A 26668-nucleotide genomic window follows, 5' to 3' on the forward strand; every position below is an offset into this window, starting at 1 on the left:
AACTATATCTCCCCTGCCTGCTGTATAGGTGTCATCATAGAATTTTCCTTCACTGCTTTCTCAGAAGGGCTCCACTGGTTGTCCACTGGATCCGGTAACTCCTTCTTTCTCAGTTTATGCCCTTGTTTTATCACAACATATTCTCAATTAATTTCTTTAGAAAGAGTATTGATTGGGTAAGTTTTCTGAGTCCTGACATGTTCGAAAATGCCTATTATATCATCCTACCAGTTTGGCTGGGTATAAAATTATAAACTGAAAAATCACTTTCTCAGAATTTAGGGGTGGTGCTTTTGTCTTCTAACTAGCGTCCCTGTTGTACTGATCCTTGGCTCTGTGTAGGTGTTTTGTTTTGTTTTTTGTCTAAGCTTTTCATATCATTTCTCTATATCTTCTTTTTACAAGTTAATTTTATAATATGACTCTTTTTCATTTGTCATACTGGTACCTGGTCATCCCTTTCCATCTGGAGGCTTAAACCCTTCCTTTCTATGTAATTCTTTTTCATTACTTCTTTGATAATTCCTCTCTCCCACCCTATATTTTCTCTTTTTAGATCTTGTGTTAATAAAGTATTGGATCTTCCATTGCCTTCGCCTACAGTATCTTCCTACCTGGTCTCCCTGCTCTGTTCTTGCCACCCATTAATCTAGTCCCCATTTTTACAAACACAGATACAAGTCTGTTACTTTCTTCCTGCAGTCCATCATAGTCCAAACTGCTTCCAAAAACATACAGGGCTTTTGAGATTCCTTCTCCACTTGAGTCTGCAATCTCATCTCCCCAACTCTCCTCCTCACACTCCATAGCCTCTCTTAAAACTTGATTAAGACCTGTAGTGTATGCTACCCTCTCTCAATTTAGTTGCTTTTGACTGAAATATTTCCCTTTCCCACTTCACCCAAATGATGCCTGCTTATCTCTCAGGGGTCAGCTAGCATAGCATCTCCTCAAATTTTCTTTGACACCCTTTCTTCCTCCTCTATACACAGATATTCCGTGAGATTAGAAGACATTCTATGGAATTCAAAGGAAAGAGAAATTTCCAGGAAAAAACACAAAAGGAGCTCTTCAAATTTTGTCTGTTTTGGACAGTATTAACTGTGCTATGTGAAAATGCTGATAAATGTTGATCTCAGAAGTTTGGAACAACAGCAATGACAGTGTGTTTTATGTATCAGATAGTATTCAAAATGCTTTAGAAATGTTCACTTATTTACTGCTTACAATAATCCTATGATTTGATATTATTATTACTGTTATCCCCATTTTTAAAGAACTGGCCCTACATCACAAAACTCACAGGGAGGGAAAGCAGGATTAAAAACTGATGACTCCTGTTTCAGAGTCTGTGATTGTAATCACTATACTAACTGTACTAACAATCAGTATGGAAGCTCTGGTAGTAAATAGAGACTTACATATTTAATACTTGAATGCAAACTTGGTTGCAACTTGTTAGACTATAAATAAACAACTTATAAATTGTATAAATCATTGTATTGCTTTAATAATTACAAACAATTACTAAATAATAAACTAAATTTTCTTGTCTAGGTGCTGCTTGACCTTGCTAGCTTAATTTTTGAAGAACAGCAATCATTAGAAGTAATTCTAAAGAAAATAGCTGCCACTATTATCTCTTTCATGCAGGTGCAGAAATGCACCATTTTCATAGTGGATGAAGATTGCTCCGTGAGTACAGAGTATGACTTCTTTATTTTTAGAAAGACAGAAACCTATGTTCCTTAAAGCACAGCTTTTAAATCTCATGTTAGCCTTAAATCTCTCGCTAAAACCTAACTGTTTATTGTTTATGCAAAGCCAATCAGAGTATGAGCTGCTCTGGTTGGACAGGGATAGAGGTGAGGTAAGAGGACGCCTTCCATGCACCATTTCACCTTTGTGTCCCTCCACTAAGTGGTTACCATGGGAATATCCGTGTGCTGCTTTTGTCAATGACTACACTACCTTGATGGAGAAATACATTGTCATTATGGTGTGCAGACCTTTTGTGGTCAGGAATAGTGGTGCCCTGGTTGCGATGAACAAGTAGACCCCCATTCTGAGTGGGTTGGGAATAAAATTTTCTTTTTATCAGAAATCGGCTAGAAACCAAAGGGCATGGCCCAATAGAGGCAATATTATTAAAGGTACTTGTTAGTCCTAAATCCTTTACCAGCAATGGAAAACCGCTAAACTGTTCTAATTGGCATATTTCAATCCATTGATGTATAATGTAAAGAAACAGATGTGTGTGGAAAGATGGAGTATTCTCACCGAGTGCTGGTTGCTTCTAGACAGGCCAGTTGAATTCATGGTTAGAATCAGAGCTCCTAGCCTAAAGCAGTTTTCTTCTGTGCAGTTTCTTTCCCTTTTTACCTATGAACCACTACTTCTGGGATATATCTTTTTATGTCATTTATTTTCTTTTTCCTTTAGACCCTGAGAATAGGCTCTTCATTGGTGGGTTAGGAAAGAGAGTGGGGGTCACCACTTGTGTAGTCTGCTGTAATCCATATATGATATCTGAATTGATGGGGTTTTTGGGAAGTAGAATAATAAAAGATATATAATATTTATATTAAAATTTCAAAAATTGTTTTAGATAGTAAGACTGTACTATATGACTCAACATTTTCTGAATCATTTTGTGGTGTATGGGTGTCTAAGTCTCATTAACTGGATATCAAATGAGAATTTACTGTGGTAAGGTAGTCAGCATTCTCTTAGATACTATTTCATAGTTTCAGTCGGTTACAAAGTCCTTAATACGGAGATGATTGTAAGTAGCTATCCTTTTAAAGTTCAGGTCAGAACTCATTAATGCAGTAAGTCAATTTACAATTTTTGCTCCTTGACCTGTTCTTTAGCATTTAATTTTTGAAAGTTATACGTAAAACGCTGCTTTTTTAGACAACTTAAATATCACTTTAATTAACATTCAGCTCATGCGCCTACTGGTTAACATCTGCCATGGCAGCAACTGACTTGGATCATTGGTGCTTTGCAGTATAGCTCAGCAATGTGAACATTAATGTATTTTGTTCACTTTTTAAACCAACTTAATCTGTTGAGTTTGGGAATCAAGTGGCTTGATGTCCATTTATACAATAACTTTTTGTTAAAAAGATTTCAACATGAGCAAAAATCCAAATGTAGGGAAGAAAGGATTCAGTTCTTCTCTCCCCAAATTAAACTAATATCATTGTTTTATTTGTGTGTTTCCCTCCAATTCTTTATTCAGTTGCAAATGTAGCATGGGTATGAATATGTATTCTGTTTTTTAATGTAACTTCCAAAGTATTTCTCTGTGTTGCTAATCTTCACAATGATTTTAATGATCTCATAAAATATGTCTTTTAAAAAGACCTATCAACAGCAATCAATATATGCATAAAAGCTAAAACGTGGATTTTGAATAACTATGGAGAAAATTTGAAGCTACCATATTCATTAACACCTAGTAGAAAAACAAAAAACAAGTAGTACGCAAATGAGCGTTTTGCAAGTGAATATCAGAAACTGGTAAGAATATGGGAAGGCAACTTGAGGCTGTCAGGAACGGAGTACTTGTGTCAGTTTAGTCTAACTTGAAAAATATCACAAGTATTGTCATCTTTCCTCAGTTGCACACACTTACATGTGTGTATCTAGATAGATTTCATTACATTGTCAAACTTATTTCTCAGTCCATGTTGTCCTCTGTTTTCAGGATTCTTTTTCTAGTGTGTTTCACATGGAGTGTGAAGAATTAGAAAAATCATCAGATACTTTAACAAGGTAAGGTAACTTCTCCTCTGTCTTTATCAAAAGTCCAGCTGGCCCTTGAACAACATGATTGGAACTGTGTGGGTCCACTTATACATGGATTTTTTTCAATAAATACAGTATACTACTATAAATGTATTTTCTCTTCCTTATGATTTCCTTAGTAACATTTTCTTTTCTCTAGCTTATTTTATTGTAAGAATACAGTATAAAGGGGTGCCTGGGTGGCTTCGTTGGTTGAGCATCCCACTCTTGATTTTGGCTCAGGTCACGATTCCAGGGTTGTGGGATTGAGCCCTGCATTAGGCTCTACACTGAGTGTGGAGCCTGCTTGGGATCTCTCTCTCCCTCCCTCTCTCCCTGCCCTTCTCCCACTCATGCTCACTTTCAAGAGAAATAAATAAACATAAAAATGAATACAGTATATAATACATATAACATACAGAATGTGTGTTAATCGATTGTATATGTTACGAGTGAGGCTTCTGGTCAAGAGTAGTCTATTAAGTTTTGGGGGAGTCCAAAGTTATATGTGAATTTTTTATTATGTGGGGTATTGGCACTCCTAACCCCCCCCCCGCATCGTTTAAAGGCTAACTGTATATATAATACTGGCTAAATAGTTATTTTGTGACCTGTTTAAGACATAGAAGCTATGGGATGCTTTTCCCCACCCCACCAACCAATAATTTTATTCCTGAAAATACTTTACTCTTTGATGACAAAGTTCCAGTGTTTTTTTCCCCCTACAGTTGACCTATAGGAGAATTCCCAATATAGTGAATGGTGTCAAAATTAGTATAGACCTATGTACAATATTTTTGTGGACTGACTCATTTAAGGCCCACAAGTTTATATTGAAGTTATATTTTTCATTGAATATTGGACGCTCACTGGAAATTTGATAGGCTTCTGAACAAACTTCTCTTCAAGCGTGCTGTGATTTGTAACCAGCCACAGGGATTTAACTAGTAACAGAAGGAAGCCTACGATCTCTGTCACACCAATACATATACCCAAAGGCTAGAATCAAACCAGATCTCTATTGCAGCTCATGTGTTTGTCATATTTTCTGTAATTTAAAAATTTGTATTAATTTTTTGTTGTGGTTAATTATCACTTGGATAATAGAAAATATTTATAAGATTGAGGTTAGAGATATCATTGCTCCAATTTTATTTGTGCTTTTTGAAGAATTTTGATAAGGACTTAGAATAAACTACCAAATGTTCTTTCTCAGATTCCCTTTTCCATCCTTAGTAAAAAACTGGTGTTGTTTGCTTAAGTGATAGGCTATTCTGAGGAATACAAGTCTGCAGGGTAAAGTGACTGGAATTCTTAGGTATAGTGTTATTTATCACAGTTTTCATTGTTCATTTGTTTCAAATTATTTCACCCCCTTATATAACTTATCTCAAATATCTCAATATTATTTTATCCCTAATTGTTGATGTTATATATAAAAGCTTCATATGATCATGGAAATAGAACATTGTCCTAACTTTACTATTTGATACTAAAACTTTACTATTTGATATTTGATATTTTTTACTACAGTTAACCTATCAGAGAATTATTTCATGTAGTGAATGGTATTGCTATTAGTAAAAGTAAAATTGTTATTAGTAAAAGTGCTATTAGCTTCACTGACCATGAGTGCTTTGAAGATAACCTCTGTGCAAATCTAAACTATAGAACATTCTGTAAGATAACTGGCCTGGTCTCTTCAAAAAGTCAGTGTCATTGAACAAAATGGAGGGAAGTACTATCTTGGACGTGATAGCCAAATGCAATGCATGAATTTTGGTTATTTTGATGAAAACAACTATCAAAAGAAAGTTTTTGAGAAAAATTGGAAATCTGAATGTGGATTGGATTGTGGATGTTGATAGGGGGAATAATCGTTACTTTTCTCTGGAATTAGGAAGATATTGGGTTAGCAGGAAACTTTTTATTTTTGTAAGATTCATCCTGGTGTATTTAAGGATGAGGTATTAGAATGTCTGTACCTTCCTTTAAAATGGTTCAACCAAAGATAAATAAGTAACTGTATCTAAATTTAATACATTTAAACAAGTAAATATATTCACACATACATATGTAGATAAAACAAATGTGGCAAACATTATGAATTGTGGAATCCAGAGTAGGATATTCATTTTATTTTCAACTTTTTTGTATTTTTCAAAAAGTTCATTAAAATTGGAAGAAAATGTTTATAATAAAAATTTTTTGTAATAAATGCAATAAAAAAAATTGGAAACGGAAAATCTCTGTAGATCATGTAAAGCAGAATTGCCCGAGTTTACAGCTGTCTTCAAGAACAGAGTACTTCAGTGCACAGCCTGGTTCTGTTCAAACCCTGTTACGACTGACCCCTGGTAGGTCTGAAGACCTGTCTTTCATTCTCTTCTGCCCCTCATGCTCTCTCACGTTTCCTATCCTCTTATGTCTTCCCTCATCAAGATGGAGACACCTTTGACCATGGTGACTTAAAGTTTAGTTGGTTAAGTGATTATATGTATATCAAAACTGATTAGTTCTAGACTATTACTTTTAACAGTGTGATACAATGAAAGACCTTTTCTCTCATTAAAACAATTCGAGGAATTTGCAAAGGGTCGGATGTAACTTAGGGGCAGTTGGGGAATTCATCTGATTCAGAAGGTACAACTGACTTACACGTTTATTGCTAACTTGGGCCTGGAGTGCGTAGTCAAAGTAGATAAACCATGGTATCTCTCTCTACCTGAGATTTTTCAGCTACCTGGAGTTTTTGGTTCACAAATATAAAACTGACCTTCACTTCCCTCTTGGCATTGCTGGTCATGACAAGTTTATATCCTATTACCATGTGTATTCTTTTCCTAAGCCCCTCTGTGCGCCATTATATTTTCTGGCATATTTGACATTGTTTTAGTAACTTTTGGGTCCTTTCTGAATGTGTGATAATAAGCCCATGTCTTGGTGAGTATGTGTGTTTCCCTTTTAATAAGTGCTGGTATCTACTGCCTGGATCAGTTATGAAGTTTCTTATTCTTAGGAAGAGCATTAATATAATTTTGGTTTTATGATGCTATGACATTTTTGTTGCTTTTTAAAATTTTTTTAATGTTTATTTTTGAGAGAGAAAGAGAGAGAGAGACAGAGCACAAGTAGGGGAGGGACAGAGAGAGAGACACACACAGAATCTGAAGCAGGCCCTGGGCTCCAAGCCTTCGGTACAGAGCCCAACGTGGGACTCAAACTCACGAACTGCGAGATCATGACCTGAGCTGAAGTTGGACATTTAACCAACTGATTGAGCCACCCAGGTGCCTCTTTGCTGCTTTTTATAAAGAATGCTTCAGAAAGCTTCTAGATAAAACACATGTAAATATTTGATTCTTTTACTTTTCAGATTGCATAATGAATTGCTATATATGCAAATATAGACATACATTTAATGTATTTACATATATCCATAGGTATGATACTTTATATTAACAGTATAAAATGATGAAATGATATGATATAAATGATATGAAAATGACATAAATGATATAATGACCATATGTGGAATTTAAGAAACAAACAAAGAGATAAACCAGAAAATAGACTTTTTAATACAGAAAACAAACTGGTGGTTGCCAGAGGGGAGGTGGGTGAAATAGATAAAGGGGGTTAAGAGTTCATTTATCTTGGGGCATGTGGGTCGCTGAGTCAGTTAAGTGTCCAGCCCTTGATTTTGGCTCAGGTCTTGATCTCACAGCTGGTGAGTGCGAGCCCGCATTGGGCTCTGTGCTGACAGTGCATGGCCTGCTTGGGATTCTCTCTATCCCTCTCTCTCTCAAAATAAAAGTTGTTTTTTGTTTTTTTTTTTTTTTAAAGAGTTCATGGGGCGCCTGGGTGGCTCAGTTGGTTGAGCCACCGACTTTAGCTCGGGTCATGATCTCGCGGTCCATGAGTTCGAGCCCCGCGTCAGGCTCTGTGCTGACAGCTCAGAGCCTGGAGCCTGTTTCAGATTCCGTGTCTCCCTCTCTCTGACCCTCCCCCGTTCATGCTCTGTCTCTCTCTGTCTCAAAAATAAATAAACGTTTAAAAAAAATTTAAAAAGAGTTCACTTATTTGATGAGTACTGAGAAGCATATAGAATTTTTGAATCACTGTATTGTACACCTGAAACTAATATAACACTCTATGTTCATTATACTTGAATAAAAAAAAAGAGTAAAATAAAAAAGAGCATAAAATGATGAGTTATATACATTTATCTTTGAATATATGTACAGCAGCATATGTCTGTATAATCACATTTTATGTATTGGCATTTTGATTTTTATTACAAATTCAGCCTGGTCCTCTAATTTCTAATGAAAGCTCAACAACCCCAGTGATTTGGTATGATAGTGACCTCTACTGGTAAATATGCATTTTAAAAAAGTGTAGTCTTATTTATTTGATTTATTTTGAATAGTGTGTTCCCTCTCTGTAGGCAAAATGGAAGGCATTTTTCCATTTATTTTTGTCATCATTCCAAGATAGTCTTAGTATAAAGATATTTCTATAAAGGATAAATAAATAGGTCAGTGTGATTACCTTAAAAGAGAGTAATTTCATGGATCATTTTAACTGATTCATTAACTAATTGTATAGCATTTGAAAGTATTCACTGATGCCTTATGTCAGCTAAACACTTAAAGTTAGCCTTTTAGCGGTGCCTGGGTGGCTCAGTTGGTTAGGTGTCAGACTCTTGATTTCAGCTCAGGTCCGGATTTTGCTGTTGTGAGATTGAGCCCCGCCTTGGTCTCCATGCTGCCCTTTGCCCTTTCCCACTTCCATGCAGTCTCTCTCTCTCAAAAAAATAAAGTTAGCCTTTAATTAATGATACAGTAAAAGGCCTTTTGGTGATATAACTCGTCTTTATTTTTATAAAAATTAGATATTAGGCCTAATTTTGCCAAAACTCTGAATTAAAAATGATGTGTAGTGACTTCAGCATTTTGAAAAAGGACTAAACCAATATTGACACTTCACCAGCAGACTCTTCATTATGTTTCTAAAGTTGTTTATTGATAGAATGCAGGACTCTCCAATTCTCAGTCTTAAACACTTTGCCAATCCAAACTCTCTCCCATGAGATGAAATGCTAGGCAATTTTATGATGTCAGCTGTAAGCAAATCGTTCTTTTAGGCGTTCATTTCAGTTGAAAAGCATGACTTAGTATTTGTCCAACCAACCTACTAATTATCTTTTATAAATTAAAATAACACATTGAAGACAGTTTTGAAATGTTAAGTGTAAAATGAAAATAAATATCCAGGGTGAACATTATACATAATTATTAGAATCACATCATCAGTGAGATAAAGCACAGTAAAGCTGTTGTGAGTTGGGTTGCCTAAGAATTTTGGAAGGGAAGCTCGTCTCCAAGTGGTGGGAGGTTTTGGAGTTTCTGTGCTTCGTTTCATAAGAGCCATCCAATTAGAAGGGAAAAAATGGTATTTTAGTGCTATAGTTTCATTGTTAGTTAACTTGATGTTAATTTATAAATGCACATTTTTATCATAAAATGAAAAATGGATAGAATTAATTCTTTAAGCTCACTTTCTTGGAATAAATATACTAGTTAATACTTGTTATTGATTTTTGTATTAGAAAACAGAATTATAGTAAATACAGTAACACTATAAAAAGTAGTAAAAAGGTTTTTACAATTTAAAAACCTGTGGATACTAAGTAGATGAAGAGCATACACTCTGAAGTCAGACTGATTGAAATTTAAGTTCCATCTTTTACTAGCTGTAGGGCTTTTTGTAAATGATTTAACCCCTTAAGCCTCAGTTTCTTCATCTGTAAAATGGGGATACTGATAGCGGGATTATAGTCAGGACTAGATGAGATAATATACACAAATGCTTCAGAAAATTTTTGGCACGTGTTAAGTACCAAGTCAGTGTTAGCTGTTGTTTCCATGTCTCTGTGATGGATTTTTCTGTCTTTGACTTGTATAGCCTGTGATTCCCATTTAGTTCTAAAGCACAGAAATTTCTCACTGTGTCCAAGCTCCATGTTCCTGTCTTCTCAATAATTTATTCATATACATCCATTGATACTCACTGTGCAAAAAGCAGTGGATGTCACAGTTAGCCCAAGTTCTCCAAGAAGCAAATGCCAAGACTAGATTAAATGTGCAGGAAATTTATTAGGGGAAACTCCCCGTGAGGCTGAAAGAGGACAGAGCTAGGAGAACTGTGGACCTCCACACAAGTCTAACCTAGAGTGAAAGAGAGGGGAAAGAAGGGATGCGGGGGGATGGGCAAAAGAGGTGAAGGGGTAGGAGGTACAGGCTTCCAGTTATGGAATGAGTAAGTCATGGGGATGAAAGGCACAGCCTAGGGAATATGGTCCATGGTATTGTAAAACCACCTGTGTGGTGACGGATGTGAGCTACACTTGTGGTACACAGCATAACATACAGAATTGCTGAATCCTGGGGCACCTGGGTGGATCAGTCAGCTGAGCATCCAACTTCGGCTCAGGTCATGATCTTGCAGTTCATGAGCTCGAGCCCCACACTGGGTTCTGTAATGACATCTCAGATCCTGGGGCCTCCTTTGAATTCTGTGTGTGTGTGTCTCTCTCTCTCTCTGCCTCTCCCTTGCTTGCACTCTGTCTCTTTCTCAAAAGTAAGTAAATATTTGAAAAAAATTAAAAAAAAAAAAAAGAATTGCTGAATCCCGTGTTGTACACCTGAAAGGAATGTTAACATTGTGTGTCAACTATACTTTCAGAAAATTTTTTGAAGAAGATAAATTTTTAATTTAAAAAAGTATCATAAAATATCTCAAAGCAGAAAAAAAGGAAGAGAGAAAAACTTAATAAAATTCTTTCAGGCATGTTTGATTTTCCCCTTGGTTTGAAATGTGTGAACGATTATGGGGGTGGATAAAGCAAATCACTGAGGAAGTAAAACAGACAGGGACTGGACCTCAGTCATTCTATAAGCTGATGAAAAAATAAGACACGGAAGAAAATTTGTATGGATTTTACATAAATGGCACAAAAATCAACCTGCCCATTTAACGGTGGTAATAGCACTACTTATGACATTTTAAAACTTGTTTTAGAAATCTGAATAATTATGGGTCTTTGTCTTTTCAAAACATTTAAATTGTAATAACTACCAAAGTTGTGAATCATCACTTTTAAAGTGCATTTCCAATTAAGACATACACTTTACCCTATAATTTAAGACTAGTGTATATCTCTTATCATTTATTTAACTCTGTTTTACCCATGTTTTTTCACTTCACGGAAAGAACTCATATCTGTTATTTCCACAGGGAGCGTGATGCAAACAGAATCAATTACATGTATGCTCAGTATGTAAAAAATACTATGGAACCACTTAATATCCCAGATGTCAGTAAAGACAAAAGATTTCCCTGGACAGTAAGTAAACCAGTTTTAAACTTGGAGCTCGAACACTGTTTTCCCATCAGATCCACACTTACAAGGACTCTTCAGCTGAAGGTCTTAGAACTGGCTCTTTCAGAGTGATCTGCTGAAGGAAAATAAAATAGTTCATAACATCTCTTAAGGGATGGTTAGCTGTACTCACATATTTTTCCCTCTACTTGGATCAGTTTTTTAATGTGTAATAATGAACTATCAACTAATTTTGAGGCAATTTATTACCTATTTAATGTCAGTGACATTCCTTAGATAGTGTTGCTATAGTTCTTGAGTTTATCCTAAAAAATTAAGTTCCATTTGGCTCAAACTTATATAGCTGGTAATCTACTGCAGTGAGCAGCTCTGTGGAGAAATGAGTATATTTTCTTTGACAGCAAAGCTACAAAGATCAGTAGTATCTCAGACACTGAAAACTTTGAATTGTCATGTTTTCTGTCTCTGGAAAAGCATTGCACTTTGAGGCAGCTGCCTTGATTTTGTTATTTGCAAATCTAGAAGACCCAATATGGGCAATAGAAACGGTGGCAGTCCTAAAGAAACACAAGTTTGTAGCATTGGTATCCCAGATAGTGTAGTGCTTTTTGGATTCTGCCCATCTTGTTAAGTTATTGAGATATCTGCTACACCAGTATAGTAAATAACTGCATAAATATTTGCTTAATATTACCATAAGTTGCTTGGAAAGTTTACAATGAAAAAAAAGAAATATAGGATATTTATTACTTTTAATAATGTAAAGACTAATTGGTTTATATTGCATTTATGTGAACTTCATTGTTATTTGTACATTTTCTGCACTCCAATGCTATCTCAAGCTAATAAAAGATGAATATATTAGTGGTTTCAGATGTCCAGTATAGTTTACATAACACCTAATGGGCAAATCAGTCTCTTCATAATTTGTACCTGTTTTATTTTTGTTTTTGTTTAGAATGAAAACACAGGAAGCGTAAGTCAACAGTTCATTAGAAGTTTGCTTTGTACGCCTATAAAAAATGGAAAGAAGAATAAAGTGATAGGTAAAGCCTTTTACTAACCCATACTCTGGACTTATTAAAGAAAAAAATGTATTTCCAGAAGCTTTTTTCCTTCAAGTGTAAATTTAAGAAATAAAATGTGTGAAAAAAGATAAAAATTGGAATAATGAAAGACGTTTGAAATAATTTTACATTGATAAATGTTGATAGACATTGTTAAATATCTTAACTGTAACATATTTTTGTAATTATTATAATGCTATTTCAACAGAATATTTGTTGAAAAATGATGTGTTGAAAGTTTGTAGACTGAGAAACATTAGGTCAACAATGTGTGTTGTTTTAGCTGTCACTTCATGGCTCTGATTTTCTGTTAAATATGTGGTTTAGAGTTTAGAAGGTATTCATTTGTTCAAAAATATTTATTGAGCACTCTGCTGTTCTAGTGATCTAGAATAAATCAGCAAGCAATGTGGAAATCCCTGCCCTCAGGGAGCTTACATTCTAAGATTATAGAAAAATGTCTACTTCAGGAATGCTGGAAGAATGCATCCTCAGAACAAAATGGAATGATGTTTCCTATTATTGACACTTTTATTTCTCAGCATTACAAGTTATATTAAGAGTAGTATGGAAAATATGAGGTTTTCTATGTCAGCCGTGCATGACTGACACGTGAAAATAGTCTGAACTGTTAACATTGTCCCAAGAACTTGGAAATAAAGGAAATATGAAGGCTTTCTAAAGGCTAAACTTTTAAATCAAAAGCCTAATGAAGTAAGGCTTAGAAATGTCAATTTACCTTAAAGTAAAAGTCTGAATAGTTTCTAGGTTGCAAGACTTAACTATAATTTTATTGAAAGAGGGTATCAGAAAGATGGGGGAGGAGAGGTATTATTAATGAAAATAGAAAAAAAAAAAAAAAAGACAAATACCTATCCAGATTCTGTCCAGCAGTCAGGGAATTTTTGTCCCTCAAGTGCAGATGGATGTAGTAAGTTGTGTCAGTCTGGGTAGAGTATTCTGACCAAGTGGCAAGGCCATCACTTAGGGGGCAGTGGATGTAGCAGGTTGTAGCCATCAGTAATTCCAGGGCCTTTGCTGGTGCACATCCTTCTTGTGAGACAGATACACCAGGGGATACTATGAAGCATCCCACCAATCAGACTTCCCTTGTTCTGATTATTTTTTTCCCAAGGTAGCTTAACTCATAGGAGGAGAATGCATTATTCATATACTTGAAAATATATGGATGGCTTTGACAGCTGTTTCTAGTTATAAATCAGTGAATTGGACTTGAGGCAATGGACTGGAGTTGCAGGTGCACATACTCCTATTCCCTGGGACAGATCTGTTTCTTGCTGTACGTGAATATTCTGCTGTTAGATATCAGTCTTGTGAACTTAGTTACAGTGCCTCTACCCCCAGAGAAATGGCTCTGTCTTCAGTCATGGTAATCTAGTTTCTAAGGCTACAAGGCCAGGAGTCATATCCTGACTGTGGTGTGAATTGCCTAGTAAAGTCTCTATAAAACAGCCTGGGGACTCCCAGCCGAGCTGTTTGGTCACCTGAACTCTTCACAGTTCTCAGAGCGAAAAGTAGAGGCTGCTGAATACATAGTATGGGCATTTTCTTTTCAAGATTATCATCCATGAGTTTGCTAACATAAGCAATAAGGAAACTGACAAGGGTGCCTTACAATATGATACCAAGTAAATGTTATATTATAAAAATTTTATTTGGTCGGGAGCGCAAGGTGAAAACTACATTGTAAATATTACGCTTTTTTAAAAGAATGCTTTTTGATATAAGCTGCCTCTGACCTTTGCAAATGTGAAGTGAAATTCCAGAAGGGATGCATTATTTACTAGCAAGTTTTCATAATGAGGACTGAGTGGCAACTTGCTACATCAGGTCAGATCTTTGCTTTTCCTCAGCAGCATCTCTTTGGAATAATAATTGGGAATGGGGAGTAGCTGGAGGAAGTTCTCCATCAGGCTTTGTCATCACTTGACACAAATGTGAGCTGGTTCAGTGAAGTGCAAACAGCCCCAGGTGGGGAGGGCACTCAGCATCCATTTGGCTCCACTCTTCCTTTAACCATTTAAAACATGAGCACATTATTCACCTCTGCCGAGTTGAACCTTTCAGATCTGTTCACATTCTGTGATTCTGTCACGTTTCCTTCAAGTGAGCAAAAAAAAAAAAAAAAAAAAAAAATCAAAAATACCAGTTGAAGTGATCAGACTTGGCATACATTTTGTGTCACCCTACTTGATAACAGAGCCAAAAGCAAGCAAATGTTATCTTTGGAGAGGAAAAATTCCCTATTAATAAAAAGAAAGAAAAAAATGGGGGTTTTGGTGGGGGCTCGAGTTGATTCCAAGAAAGAGAAGGAACATTTCCAGTGCTCCCTGCTGCTTAAAAGTGTGACAAAACAGAAAATTTGAATTCTTGCCTGTGTTTTGTGCCCACAGATGTGGCATGGAAAATGTCATGGCTGTAGATAATTTTTCTTGCATATCACAGGCCAGATTCCTCTATTATGTAATTCTAATAGAGAATCCCCATAGAGTTTCATGCGGAAAGGCAGACAGGACCATGTGTTTTTTGTAATCTTCCTTCCCCCTCATATTTTTCCGTTACTGACATTTAGATGAAATTATAGACATTAGACCAGTGTGAGGCCTGTTGTATTCCCTGAGGCATTGTTTCATATCAAATGTTTTCTTAGTGCTCTGGCTAATAGTGTTTCTAGAGTTTTGCTTCCAGTGCTATTAAGGAAATATTTTTCTCATTCAATATTCATTTATTTTAACCAATTATTTCCCCTATTTATTAGGCTAAATATGCCTTTTTCCCAAATCATATTTACCAGGAATTCTTACTGCTATTTTCCATGCCCATTTCAGGACAGATTTTGAAGAAATTAGTCCCATTCCCATTCCCCCCGCCCCCCCAAAAAAATGTTTAGAACATCTCCACTTTAAATAACTTACATTTTCATCTCTTTGTTAATGAAAAATATAATAAATATTGTAGTGTTATATTACACATTCTTGATTGTGAAGTATGGGAAATATGTACAGTTGATTCTTCAAGGGAATTAGGGGGGACTGACACCCCCTCGCATGCAGTCTAAAATCCATGTATGACTTTTAAATCCCGCCAAAGTTAACTACTAATAGCCTACTGTTGACCGGAAGTCTCCCCAGTAACAAAAATAGCTGATTAACACATATTTTATTTATTATAGGTTTTATATACTGTATTCTTACAATAAAGTAAGCTAGGGAAAAGAAAATGCATTAAGAAAATCATAAGAAAGAGAAAATACACTTACAGTTCTGTACTGTATTTATCAAAAAAAATGCACATATAAGTGGACCTCACCATTCCAATCCGTGCTGTTCAAGGGTCAACTGTATTTCTTAACTGAATGTGTGTTCTAAACGGATTGCTACCCTAACCCTCTGCTCATGTCTGTGTTGCAATTTGATTCTAAGGCATAGATAACTATTCTAAAATTATATGTTTAAATTTGACACTGCTTCACTTTATTTTTCATATGAAGTGTTACCATTTGGCAATATCACTAACTTCTCATTTGCTTATAGAAATATTTGCTAGGATTTTCCTAATGCAAGTATAATGAAACTGTGCAGTGTCATCCATGGTACACATTGCCTATAATGCTTAAAGTTATGTGGTTTTTTTCTCAGAGAATTGTAAATTATGCTTAGTTATAATAAGTTCCAGGCAATGAGACTGTAGGGACAGTAATAATTGGAAGAAAATGAGAAAAAATTAAACTAAGAATGTATGTTAGAATTATAAAAGTGAAAATATATAAAATAAAAATAAATAAATCAAAGGATTATAGTTTTAAGAAATTATTGCAAAAATAGCAAGAAAAACTTTATAGTAGCACTAGAAAACAGAAGATTACCTTTACTGGACTAGAAATAGTGAGGGAATTTCTGGAAGATATGAGGTATATATCATTTGTAAGAACGCATTTTACACAAAATGGGAAAAATTTGAATAGAGATGACAATAATAATATCAGACAAAGTCAAATTTAAGGTAAAAACATACTGTAAAGGGTCACTTCGAAATTTATTAAACTTAAAATCCACCAAGACAGTGTAATTGTCATAAATATTTCTAATAAACTAGCATCATTGATATATAAAAGCCAAAGCTATTAAAAATAGAGGGGGAAATGGACAAAATGGAAGTCTTTAGAACACCACATCTTATAGAAAGTTAAACTCCAGGAAAAAATAAGGAAACATTAGCATTACTATAAAAAAATGAAGTGGATTTAATAGGCAAATATAGATTTACTTTTATATTTCATAATCTAAAAATACAAATTCCTGTCAAATATCCATCAGAAACTTACAAATATTAATGATACACACATATATAACACAAACTCGGTCATTTCCAAAACAGAATTGATGACCACTCTCATGAATCACAATGCATTGGAATTGGAAATGCATAATAAAAGGACAAGTGGGAAGGAAAATTCTCACTTGGAAACTGCAAAGTATTCTCCTTTGTGATGATGGAGAAATCAAAAGCCAAAATGAGAGTACCTCATTTTAGAAAATTGATGGTTGTATCAACATAACATAAAAACTCAAGGCATATGGTCAAAGCTATGCTCAGAGGAGAGATACAGCTTTAACTATTTTGTTATTATTAAGAAATAATAAAGTCATTTGAACTAAGAATTCAGTTGAAGAAATTAGAAAAACAGCACCCTCTGTTTCTCACCTTCTATGCTGCCCCCCAATAAAGAAATAAATAGAAAGCAGAGAAAAGTAATTGAAATGATAAATTTATGAAATGGGAAGGGATAATGAAAAAAAGAGATAATGGGGAAACAATAATAATAAGCAAACCTGCAGCACATATAATGAGGATAATAAGAGAAAAACACAAGTAACAATGAATAAAAAATAACAACTATTGCCCAGAGGAAATTCTAGCCAAAGCAGAGGGGAGGAGATGAAACAATGTGAGATACAGAAAAAGAAAAGGCAAAATAAAACAACTTCCAGATGATATGATTGTGAAGTGGAAAACCCAAGAGAATCAGCTGAAAGTATTTCTCTACAGAGAGTTCTAAAACTTCCTGGTTTTAAAATTATTTTAAAATTTTTTTTTAACTTTTTTTTATTTTTGAGAGAAAGAGACAGAGCGTGAGTGGGAGAGGGGCAGAGAGAGAGAGAGGGAGACACAGAATTGGAAGCAAGATCCAGGCTCTGAAATGTCGGCACAGAGCCCAGTGTGGGGCTTGAAATCACAAACTGTGAGATCATGACCTGAGTCCAAGTCGGACGCTTAACTGTGAGCCACTCAGGCACCCCACCTGGTTTTCAGATTATTAAAGAGAAATAACTTTAATATATCCCAAGACAAATCTGTTCAAAAGTAATAATGGAAAAAAAATCCCATAGATAATAGTAGCAAAGAATAAATTTAGCCAGAAATATGTAGTAGCGTCTTTATGAGGAAAACTGTAATAGTCTACTGAATAACTTAAAAATCTTTAGTAAGTGAACTGACATAACATTTCCTGATGATAAGAATCTATTTTGTAAGATGTCAACTTTCCCCAGATTAGATTTATATCAATTTTAATACATATCCTCATAGGGTTTTGTTGTTTGTTTTTTTTTTTCAGAGGGAAGGGGAATTCCTGACCAACATTTATAAAACTCATCTGAAAGCATATCATATAAAAAGAATCAAAGAATAAAAAAAAAGATTTGCTCTATCAGAAATTAAAATAATGTTGCAAGGGGTGCCTGGGTGGCTCAGTCGGTTGAGCCTCGAACTTCGGCTCAGGTCATGATCTCACAGTTCATGAGTTTGAGCCCCACATTGGGCTCTGTGCTGACAGCTCAGAGCCTGGAGCCTGCTTCTGATTCTGTGTCTCCCTCTCCCCTCCCCAACTCATGCTCTGTCTTGCTCTCTCTCAAAAATAAATATTAAAAAATAATAATGCTGTAAAAGTAACATAATTAAAAGTATCATATGTGTGCCAGAAAAGATGGCAAGATCAATGGAATGCAATAGAAAGTCTAAATGCACACCCAATCTGTTACATATATATTAGTGTTATTGTATATAGTAGAGTATATTTCATTGTTTCTAAGGTACCATTGGTTGAAAGACTTCATTTTCTATAGTTCCAAGAAAGAAAAAAAAAATAATTTCAATTAAACTATGACAAGCAATTGATTACGGTGCAAACTGATTTCAAAAATATTAAAATGTGGGGCACCTGGATGGTTCAGTCAGTTAAGCATCTGACTCTTGATTTCAGCTCGGGTCACAAACTCAAGGTTCCTGAGATTGAGCCCCAAGTCAGGCTGAGCCTGCTTGGGATTCTCTCTCTCCCTCTCTCTGGCCCTCCTCTGTTTGCACGTGCCCCCCCCCTCAAAAATAAATAAATACATATTTTTTAAATTATTAAAATGTGAAAAAGTACCTAGTAGTTGAAATAAGTATGACTTTAGTGTTTAAGGTGGCAGTTCAAATCATTAGAGAAGGGGTAACTATTCAACTATTGTAAAAATCTAGTAGCAATTTGGGAAAAAATTAAGTTGAATTAAAAAATTAAATGTGATACAGTGAATCTACAAAAATACTACAGGAAAATATAGGTTTATATATAATCTTAAAATGGGGAAGTTTCTTTTAAAAGCAAGACACTATTCAGAAAATCTCTTTTGATTAAGATAATTGACAAATGACAAGTACAAAAAAATATATATTTGCAAGATTGGTAATAAGGGCAGGTCTTACATATTAAGCAAGACAGGATGCTAATTTCGGAGTCCACACTATGTGGTAGAGAGTACATGAGACTATAAGCAGGATATAAGAGCTGACATCCTGCTATGCCAAAAAACCAGGAAGTAAACTGTGGTTAGTGACAACATCTGATTCCTAGAGTTACAGAAAAGGAAATATGATTGTGTGATTTTAGAAACCATCTAGTCCCTACTGACAATGTCAGTACAAGTACTTTGTGAACTCTAATATTATTAAGTAAACTGATACTTTACTAACTGTTCTCCTTCTTGGTTTTCTCCTAATGTTTTTGAATATTTTATGTTATGATTGTATATATTAATTGATTTTTGCTGAATGGTTTTCTTTTCTTTTTGGCTCTGCATTAAGTACTTTGTTTTTATATATAAATGATTCTGATTTCATACAGATTACTGGTAGATGTGGCATCTCAGATGACCAGTTTTAAATTTTATTATTATACTCTTCATCCAGTCTCCCAGTCATTAATGAACTTTTGAAAACCCTAGTTGTAAATGTGTCCGAGCTTTATATTTTCTCCTCAAGAAGGACTCTGTTTGTTATAAACTTTCTTCCTCATAGTTTTTTTTTTTTTAAACTGGGGTATTTTTGTTTGATAGAATTAAATTTTCTGAAGTGTATAAAGGAATCAGCAGGATGATCAAGGATGCTATAAAAATATAACTGTCCATTGTGCTTTCAAAGGGGAATTAGATTATATGCCTAAACGGATAATTTGTCTTTACCCTTTCCTTGCACTGAGTTTAGCCCTGTCTACACATTGTTATCTATAGTGGTGGCTTGTAAAGCAAACACACTTTAGCTGTTCCGCTCTGAGCTGTGGTTGGTACAGCCAGCTTTTGATGTTTGTACATGTGACATTCATTTCTATACCTTTGAATTCCAGATGAATTAATTAATACTTCTTAATGCACATTCATTGACTTCTGACTAAGGCATAGATTTGAACTGACGTCCCGGAGAGTTACTTAGCTAGGTCATAAGCCCAGCAGCTTGCCTGATACCCACATCTCAACCCCTTCCTGTTGTCTTTTCCTTTCCACACATACAGTAATTCTTATAAACTGGTAAAAAGAGAAATCTTGTTTATGGAAAGTGGCCAGCCAAGCAGGAGACAACTTTAGTAGAAATTGAAAGGCAGTTACGTTGTGATGTGAGGATAAAGCGGGAGACATGTGACTCTCAAGAAAATGTGATTTGGGAGACAGCCAGCACCTAGATAAACAGTTCCACATTTATAATTTGGGGATTCACAAAGGTTGGAGGACCAAACCCTTGCATTGTACCATATACGGGACGTGTTCTTTTAAGAGAATGCTATTTTTCTTGCAGTGTCCAAATTCATTATGTTTCACTTAAAGTATTCCTTGATAGTGGAATAAGTGTTAGAGAAGTATTCCCTGCAGTGCTAATAGACAGATAAGGATGTCTTTACTGTCTAAAGTAGAAAAACTCCCACAAACAAACCAGAACGAGCAAAAATGAGAGTACAGTGAATTTGCAGTGCTAAGAATAAATTGCACATCAATGGCGATAACAGGACTTAATGTGCAACCATGGATCATTGTGGACTCTATGAAATCCTTTTGTGCTCTGGGAAAAGTAACTGATAACACACTCTAGTCTTCATGGGAAAGTAGTTTGGGTGAGAGCTGCAGTCCTGCATTCTTTCATTAACTCAGTAAACATTTTTCGAGTTCCTGCTATATGCCAGGCATTTTGCTAACTGAGGAAGTGGATCTGAGAAAATAAAATCTCTAAGGCCAGAAATCTCTACAGCCTAGAAAGAGGGACAGAAATGAAATCGGCTGTGATACACCAAGCAATGGATTAAGGGCATAGAAAAGAGTAGTGCCTGCCTCACCTGGGAGGTGGGAGGCCTCCAGGAGCTACTGTGAAGGAGATGTGAGTGTCAGCTGGCTAATCGGAAGGAAAGCAGTGGGGAGCAGTGGAGGCGGGTGGAAAAGCACAGGCAACGTTGTGAGCAAGAAGATACAGTCAGGGAACCACCAGCAGTGATCTCAAGGAGGTCAAAGAGCACAGAGCAGAGGACTGTGGTAAAAAGTGCTCTTTGGGACTAGGCAGAGCCGGGCTTTGAATTTTAGACGTGAGCATAGAAACTAAGTGGCCTTGAGCAAATGACTTAACTTTTCTGAGACTCAGTTTTTTCATCTGTAAAATGGGGATGGTCATATCTACTTTGCAGTGTAAATTTTAAGGCCCAGAGATTGTGTGTGTACTGAAGCATTTAGCATAGTACGTATCCCATGGTGGGCACACACTGGAACTCTGGTATTAAATATTTAGAGACGGAAGAAATAAGGACTTAACACTTTGTTTTACCCAGAGGTAGGAGGTCACTGAACTCCTCAAAGAGAGGCCACTGGCTCAGAATCCCATTGAAGTAGTTCAGTAAAGACTTACAATGTTGATGTAATTTTCCATTTATATTGACTACATGTTTGACTTCTTTTTCTTTTTTAATTTTTTAAACATACATTTATTTTTGAGGGACAGAGACACAGATCATGAGTGGGGGAAGGGCAGAGAGAGGAAGACAGAATCCATAGCAGGCTCCAGGCACAGAGCTCGATATAAGGCTCAAACACACGAACCTTGAAATCATAACCTGAGCAAAAGTCGAAGGCTCAGCTGACTGAGCCATCCAGGTGCCCCTATATGTTTGACTTTCTAAGAGAAGCCAGGACTTGGGAGGTTATGATTTTCTTCAAAGATTAGTTCTGCCTTTATTTCTAAATGGTCATTTTTATTTGCATTTATTTGTAGTATCAAAAGTTGTCTGCAAGTATGATTCTCCTGGATACAGAGGTACTTATTTGAAATTTGAGATGGTCTATGTGAATTAACCTGTTTTCTACGTTCTATTTTGTATGTTACTGTAGTTTTTAACTTCTGGTTTCTCAGTAAGGAAAGGCAATCTGTGTGACCCAAAATTCTGATGTGCATTAAAATTGTTCTCTTGGCAAATGTACAAAAATCCAATTAGTTTCCAAAGGACAAATTGTCTTTGGGGACTCAGCTGATCTAAAATTCGTGACCGCGTCTGGAAGAAAATAGTACTCTAGGATTTTTTTGAACGCAGGCAACATACTGTGTGAAACAAGTTCTCATGTAAATTAACTCGGTTTACTTTTCTAGCTTTTATATTTGTGAGGATCCGTTTGCTTCTTTGGAGATAGATTCCAAGCACTCATAAAAGCATAAGATAATCTTTTTTTGCGGGGGCTGGGTGTTCAAGTCAATAAAACGTATAATAATTAATAATAATGTTTACTCAATTTCTTGGATTGTTATAGGGGTTTGCCAGCTTGTAAATAAGATGGAGGAGAATACTGGCAAGGTTAAGCCTTTCAACCGAAATGACGAACAGTTTCTGGAGGCTTTTGTCATCTTTTGTGGCTTGGGGATCCAGAACACACAGATGTATGAAGCAGTGGAGAGAGCCATGGCCAAGCAAATGGTCACACTGGAGGTGGGCTGACAACTGTGGGACTCTCGGTCTCTGCAGCCACACTCAGTTTCTGCCTTTCCCGCCAAAACAACTCGTGGGGTCTGTGTGTGATAGCAGCGTCTCCTCACGAGAATCAGACTGAATCCTTAGTTCCTCATGGAAACAGCTAAGGAAATGGAGACCCAGAATATTTTAGAGACTAATCAAAGGTCTCATGACCAAACCAAAACTCAGGCTGTTCGTCCCTTCACTCTTCTGATCTTAAGAATGCATTCACACAGATGTCTGCTGCCCGTGCAGCCTGTCTGTCCGAGCTCCAGTGCCTGAGCATCCCTGTCCCCTGGTGAACAGCTGTACTCATACATTTTGAAAGACAAAAATAGAAACCCTAAGCACTCAGAGAACCAGAAGTGAGGAAAAGGGAAACTCTTTCAGATTACAGATGTATGGATCCCACTTCTGAATACCCTGATTCATAAGTCTTGGGTAGAGCCTGGGAATCTACATTATTCCAGAGCTTCCCCCAGGTGATTCTGAATGTGCAGGCAGCTTGTGACCCACTGGCCTGGGACACTGACCTTCGGCAGGCTCCCTCCCGAGGAGGATTACCCTACCCAAGTGGGGCCAGCCCTTTCCAGGTGTATTTCACTAACTGCCTGAAAATGTTCACTTTGCATAACCCAGAAATTTCTTACATCAGAGACCCAGTTTAAGGAAATAGACTTCAAAAGGGCAAACGTCTCTACTTATTCATACAGTGGCGTGAAGTATGTTTGAATATTTGCCTACTCCTATGTAATTGAGATCAGTGGGAATCCATGTTTAGAAACTGTAACGTTTCCTCCAATCCTCTAATAAGTTCCTAACCTAAATAGCTAGAAAGATATATAAGTAAAAATTTACTAACAACCAAGATAGTATTAGTAATGATGAATATATAACATGAATAGTTTTGCCATGGTATTATATAAGAGACCTTGGATTATAAGCCAGTGGAAATCTTTTTTTGAAATACACACACGTAGATATAGGTGCATATATATATATATATATATATATATATACACACAAATATATGTATGTGTGTATATATATATGCACACATATACCTCAAATTACATCTATACACATACATATATGTACATATAGTGTCACACGTATATACATATGTATGTATACATGTGTGCATGTGTGTATATACATATATTTTTAATCAAATTTTTTATAGTTCCCTTGGTTTTGCACTGAATTGAATCTAAGCCAGCTATCAATTAGAAATTATCTCTTCTTGTAAAAATGTTTTATTATGGAAAATTGCAAGCATATACAGAAGTATACTAAGAATAGCTTAGTGAGTGCCCATGTACTCATTAGCCATCTTTAATAATTATTGACCCCTGGCCAATATCATTCCATTCATACACTTGCTCACTGCTCTGCACTCTTCCACTTTAATCCATTGATTATTTTGAAGCAAATCCCAGACATTATATAATTTTGTTCAAAATCTTCGAGTATTTTCCTGATTGAGATTTATTTCTATTTTAACACTATAGTTTTACTTCAGTTAAATATATGAGTAATTAGGCTTTTACTTAGTCTAAACATTTATTTTATTTCAGTTCATTATGGGAAGTCCTATCGATGCTCACAAGTTTAACCTTGAAAAAGATTTTCCTTTCCTTACAAGGCATTGTATAAAAGCTAGGGACACCAATCCCTCAGGTTTTCTTAGGACAGTGAATTATTTTGACCTGGAAGCCATGGTCATTATAATGACCAACAAAACAACAATAATAATAGCTAACCTTTGCCAAATGTTTACTCTGTGTTCTGATGCTCACGTGTATAGACATACCTCATTTTATTGTGCTTTGTTTTATTGCTTGTCACAGATACTGCATTTTTTACAAATTAAAGGTTTGTAGCAACCCTATGTTGAGCAAATCTGTCAGCATCATTTTTCCAACAGCATTTGCCCACTTCATGTCTCTGTGTCACATTTTGATAATTCTTACAATAGTTCAAGCTTTTTCATTATTATTATATTTGTTATGCTAATCTGTGATCAGTCATTAGGGCCTGCTGAAAACTCAGGTGATGGGTTCCATTTTTTTAGCAATAAAGTGTTTTTGAAATAAGGTATCATATATTTTTTTTAGAAGCAATGCTATTGCACACTTAATAGACTATAGCATAGTGTCAGCATAACTTTTATGTACACTGGGAAACCAAAAAGTTCATTTGACTCCCTTTATTACAATATTGGCTTTATTGCAATAGTCTGGAAATAAACCCGCTATATCTCAGAGGTAGGCCTGTATTAACAAAATTAATCATTACAACCGTATGAGTAAGGTGTTATTATTATCTCCAGTGTGACAAAATTTATTTTTTAAAACTTAGAATGGTATGTTATTCCTGTATCAATTTAAGTCTGAAAATGGCTTACCTTTTTATCAATCCTGCTAATATCTGTGGGGTTTTTAGTAAATCTATGTTGTCTCTGTCAAAGATGAACTTTAAAAAATATTTTTTAAAAAATACGGTAGATGTTTTAAATATGACCACTGCCCTGATTCAAAAGAATGTCTAAAATATTATCCTATTACTTTGAAGTCATTACTTTTGAATATGGGAATTAATGATTCTTCTGTTGAGTGACGAGAAAATAGTAAGCCTGTCTGTTTAACTCTACTAGGGTAAGAGAAAGTGTACTAGTTAGGTATTGAAAGCAGGGTCCCAGGCCCCACTTGTCCCCTCACTGAGTGCCTCACGTCCCCAGATGTTACTGGATGGATTTATGGGGCAGCGCTGCCTGTCTTGATCTGTGTGACATCATGTTCTAGCCATGCCATTTTTCTTTATGAAATTCTAGAGTAGTTACAGCCCTCCCCTGAGAGCTTCTTCTAGACTCCTTGCTTTCCAAATGTCAATGTTAAGTGTCAGTTTACGCAAAAGATTTTTTCGTAATTCTCACAAGTAAAAATAACTGAAGTCAGTATTTTCTAAAAAGCAGTGCAAAAAGAAAAAAGCACAAAATAAATTTTCTGCCAACTTTGAGCCAGTAGCATCGCTTATCAATAATGTGTTCATTACATCAACAGTGTCAGAATAAAAGTGACAAGACTTTCTCTAAACACAGAGAGAGTATACCTTTTGGTCTTCTGAAACAAGCAATTGAGTCAAATCTGGGATTTTTCTTTCTGTTGAAGAAAAGCAGCAAACAAGATTTGACATTCTGAGGTGTCTAGTTCTCTCTCCAGGAAGTTTTAGCAGAATCTCGAGCTTGAGATTGTAGTCTACATTTGGTAGTTTTCTCTTGGGTAACCTGTTTTCTTTGGTTTCTTACCCTATAGGTTCTGTCGTATCACGCTTCAGCAGCAGAGGAAGAAACAAGAGAGCTCCAATCCTTAGCGGTAATTCTCTTTCTTTGTAAAAGTGACTGACTACAGACATTTAATTAATACATAAACATGCTTCTCTTAGGATAACTACTTCCAATGCAATGGTCCCAATTTTTTTAATTGTATTATTATTATTTACTTTGAGAGACAGAGAGTGAGCAGGGAAGGGGCAAAGAGAGAGAGAGGGAGAGAGAGAGAGAGAGAGAGAGAGAGAGAGAGAGAGAATCCTAAGCAGGCTCCACACCATCAGCACAGAGCTTAATGCAGAGCTAGAACCCATGAAGATCCCATGAGATCATGACCTGAGCCGAAACCAAGAGTTGGGCATTTAACTGATTGAGCCACCCAGGCACCCCAGCAATGGTCCCATTTAATTAAATGTGGTAAATATTTAGATGGACATTCATAAAAATATTTAATCAGTTCTACTTTATTGTAGGGCTAAAGAGTCACTGATGATCCAAAGCAAAAGATAACATACTGACTTTGTAGTACATTATATGATTCTGAATTTTTTTTCAATAATGTCACATCTTTCTTAGGCCAAAACTAAATTTACTTTTCAGCTCCTGGGGACAATGTGAACAGGTGACTGACTGTGAGGTGGTTGTTTGGTCAGGGTAACGACAACAAAGATTTTATAATTTGTTATCAATAATCTGCTCTGCATTATTGAGAATTGAGAGTGATTTTGATGTCTGACCACATGGCCTATGGAATGTTA

General features: G+C 35.8%; 1 protein-coding gene and 1 long non-coding RNA gene across 13 annotated transcripts in view; one reads left to right on the forward strand and one right to left on the reverse strand.

Moving 5' to 3' along the window:
- Positions 1-26668, forward strand: part of PDE5A (phosphodiesterase 5A) — a 141734-nt gene that overhangs the window by 59813 nt on the left and 55253 nt on the right. For all 5 annotated transcript variants that reach the window (XM_042935616.1, XM_042935613.1, XM_042935617.1 and 2 more), the window contains exons 6-11: positions 1558-1695; positions 3716-3783; positions 11098-11206; positions 12162-12249; positions 22383-22558; positions 25897-25956. In XM_042935616.1, the coding sequence (XP_042791550.1) occupies positions 1558-1695; positions 3716-3783; positions 11098-11206; positions 12162-12249; positions 22383-22558; positions 25897-25956 (639 nt within the window). The remainder of the gene's footprint in view (positions 1-1557; positions 1696-3715; positions 3784-11097; positions 11207-12161; positions 12250-22382; positions 22559-25896; positions 25957-26668) is intronic.
- Positions 13911-26668, reverse strand: part of LOC122217917 — a 73803-nt gene continuing 61045 nt past the window's right edge. For 5 of the 8 annotated variants that reach the window (XR_006201754.1, XR_006201752.1, XR_006201753.1 and 2 more), the window contains 2 exons: positions 25694-25743; positions 13911-14391 (listed from right to left, as the gene is read on the reverse strand). This is a non-coding gene — a long non-coding RNA (uncharacterized LOC122217917). Of the gene's footprint in view, positions 14392-22568; positions 22704-25693; positions 25744-26668 lie in introns of those variants that run through there. The other 3 variants (XR_006201748.1, XR_006201749.1, XR_006201750.1) reach the window with 3 other exon arrangements.

Source organism: Panthera leo, chromosome B1 (assembly GCF_018350215.1).
Source record: "Panthera leo isolate Ple1 chromosome B1, P.leo_Ple1_pat1.1, whole genome shotgun sequence".
NCBI lineage: Eukaryota > Metazoa > Chordata > Mammalia > Carnivora > Felidae > Panthera > Panthera leo.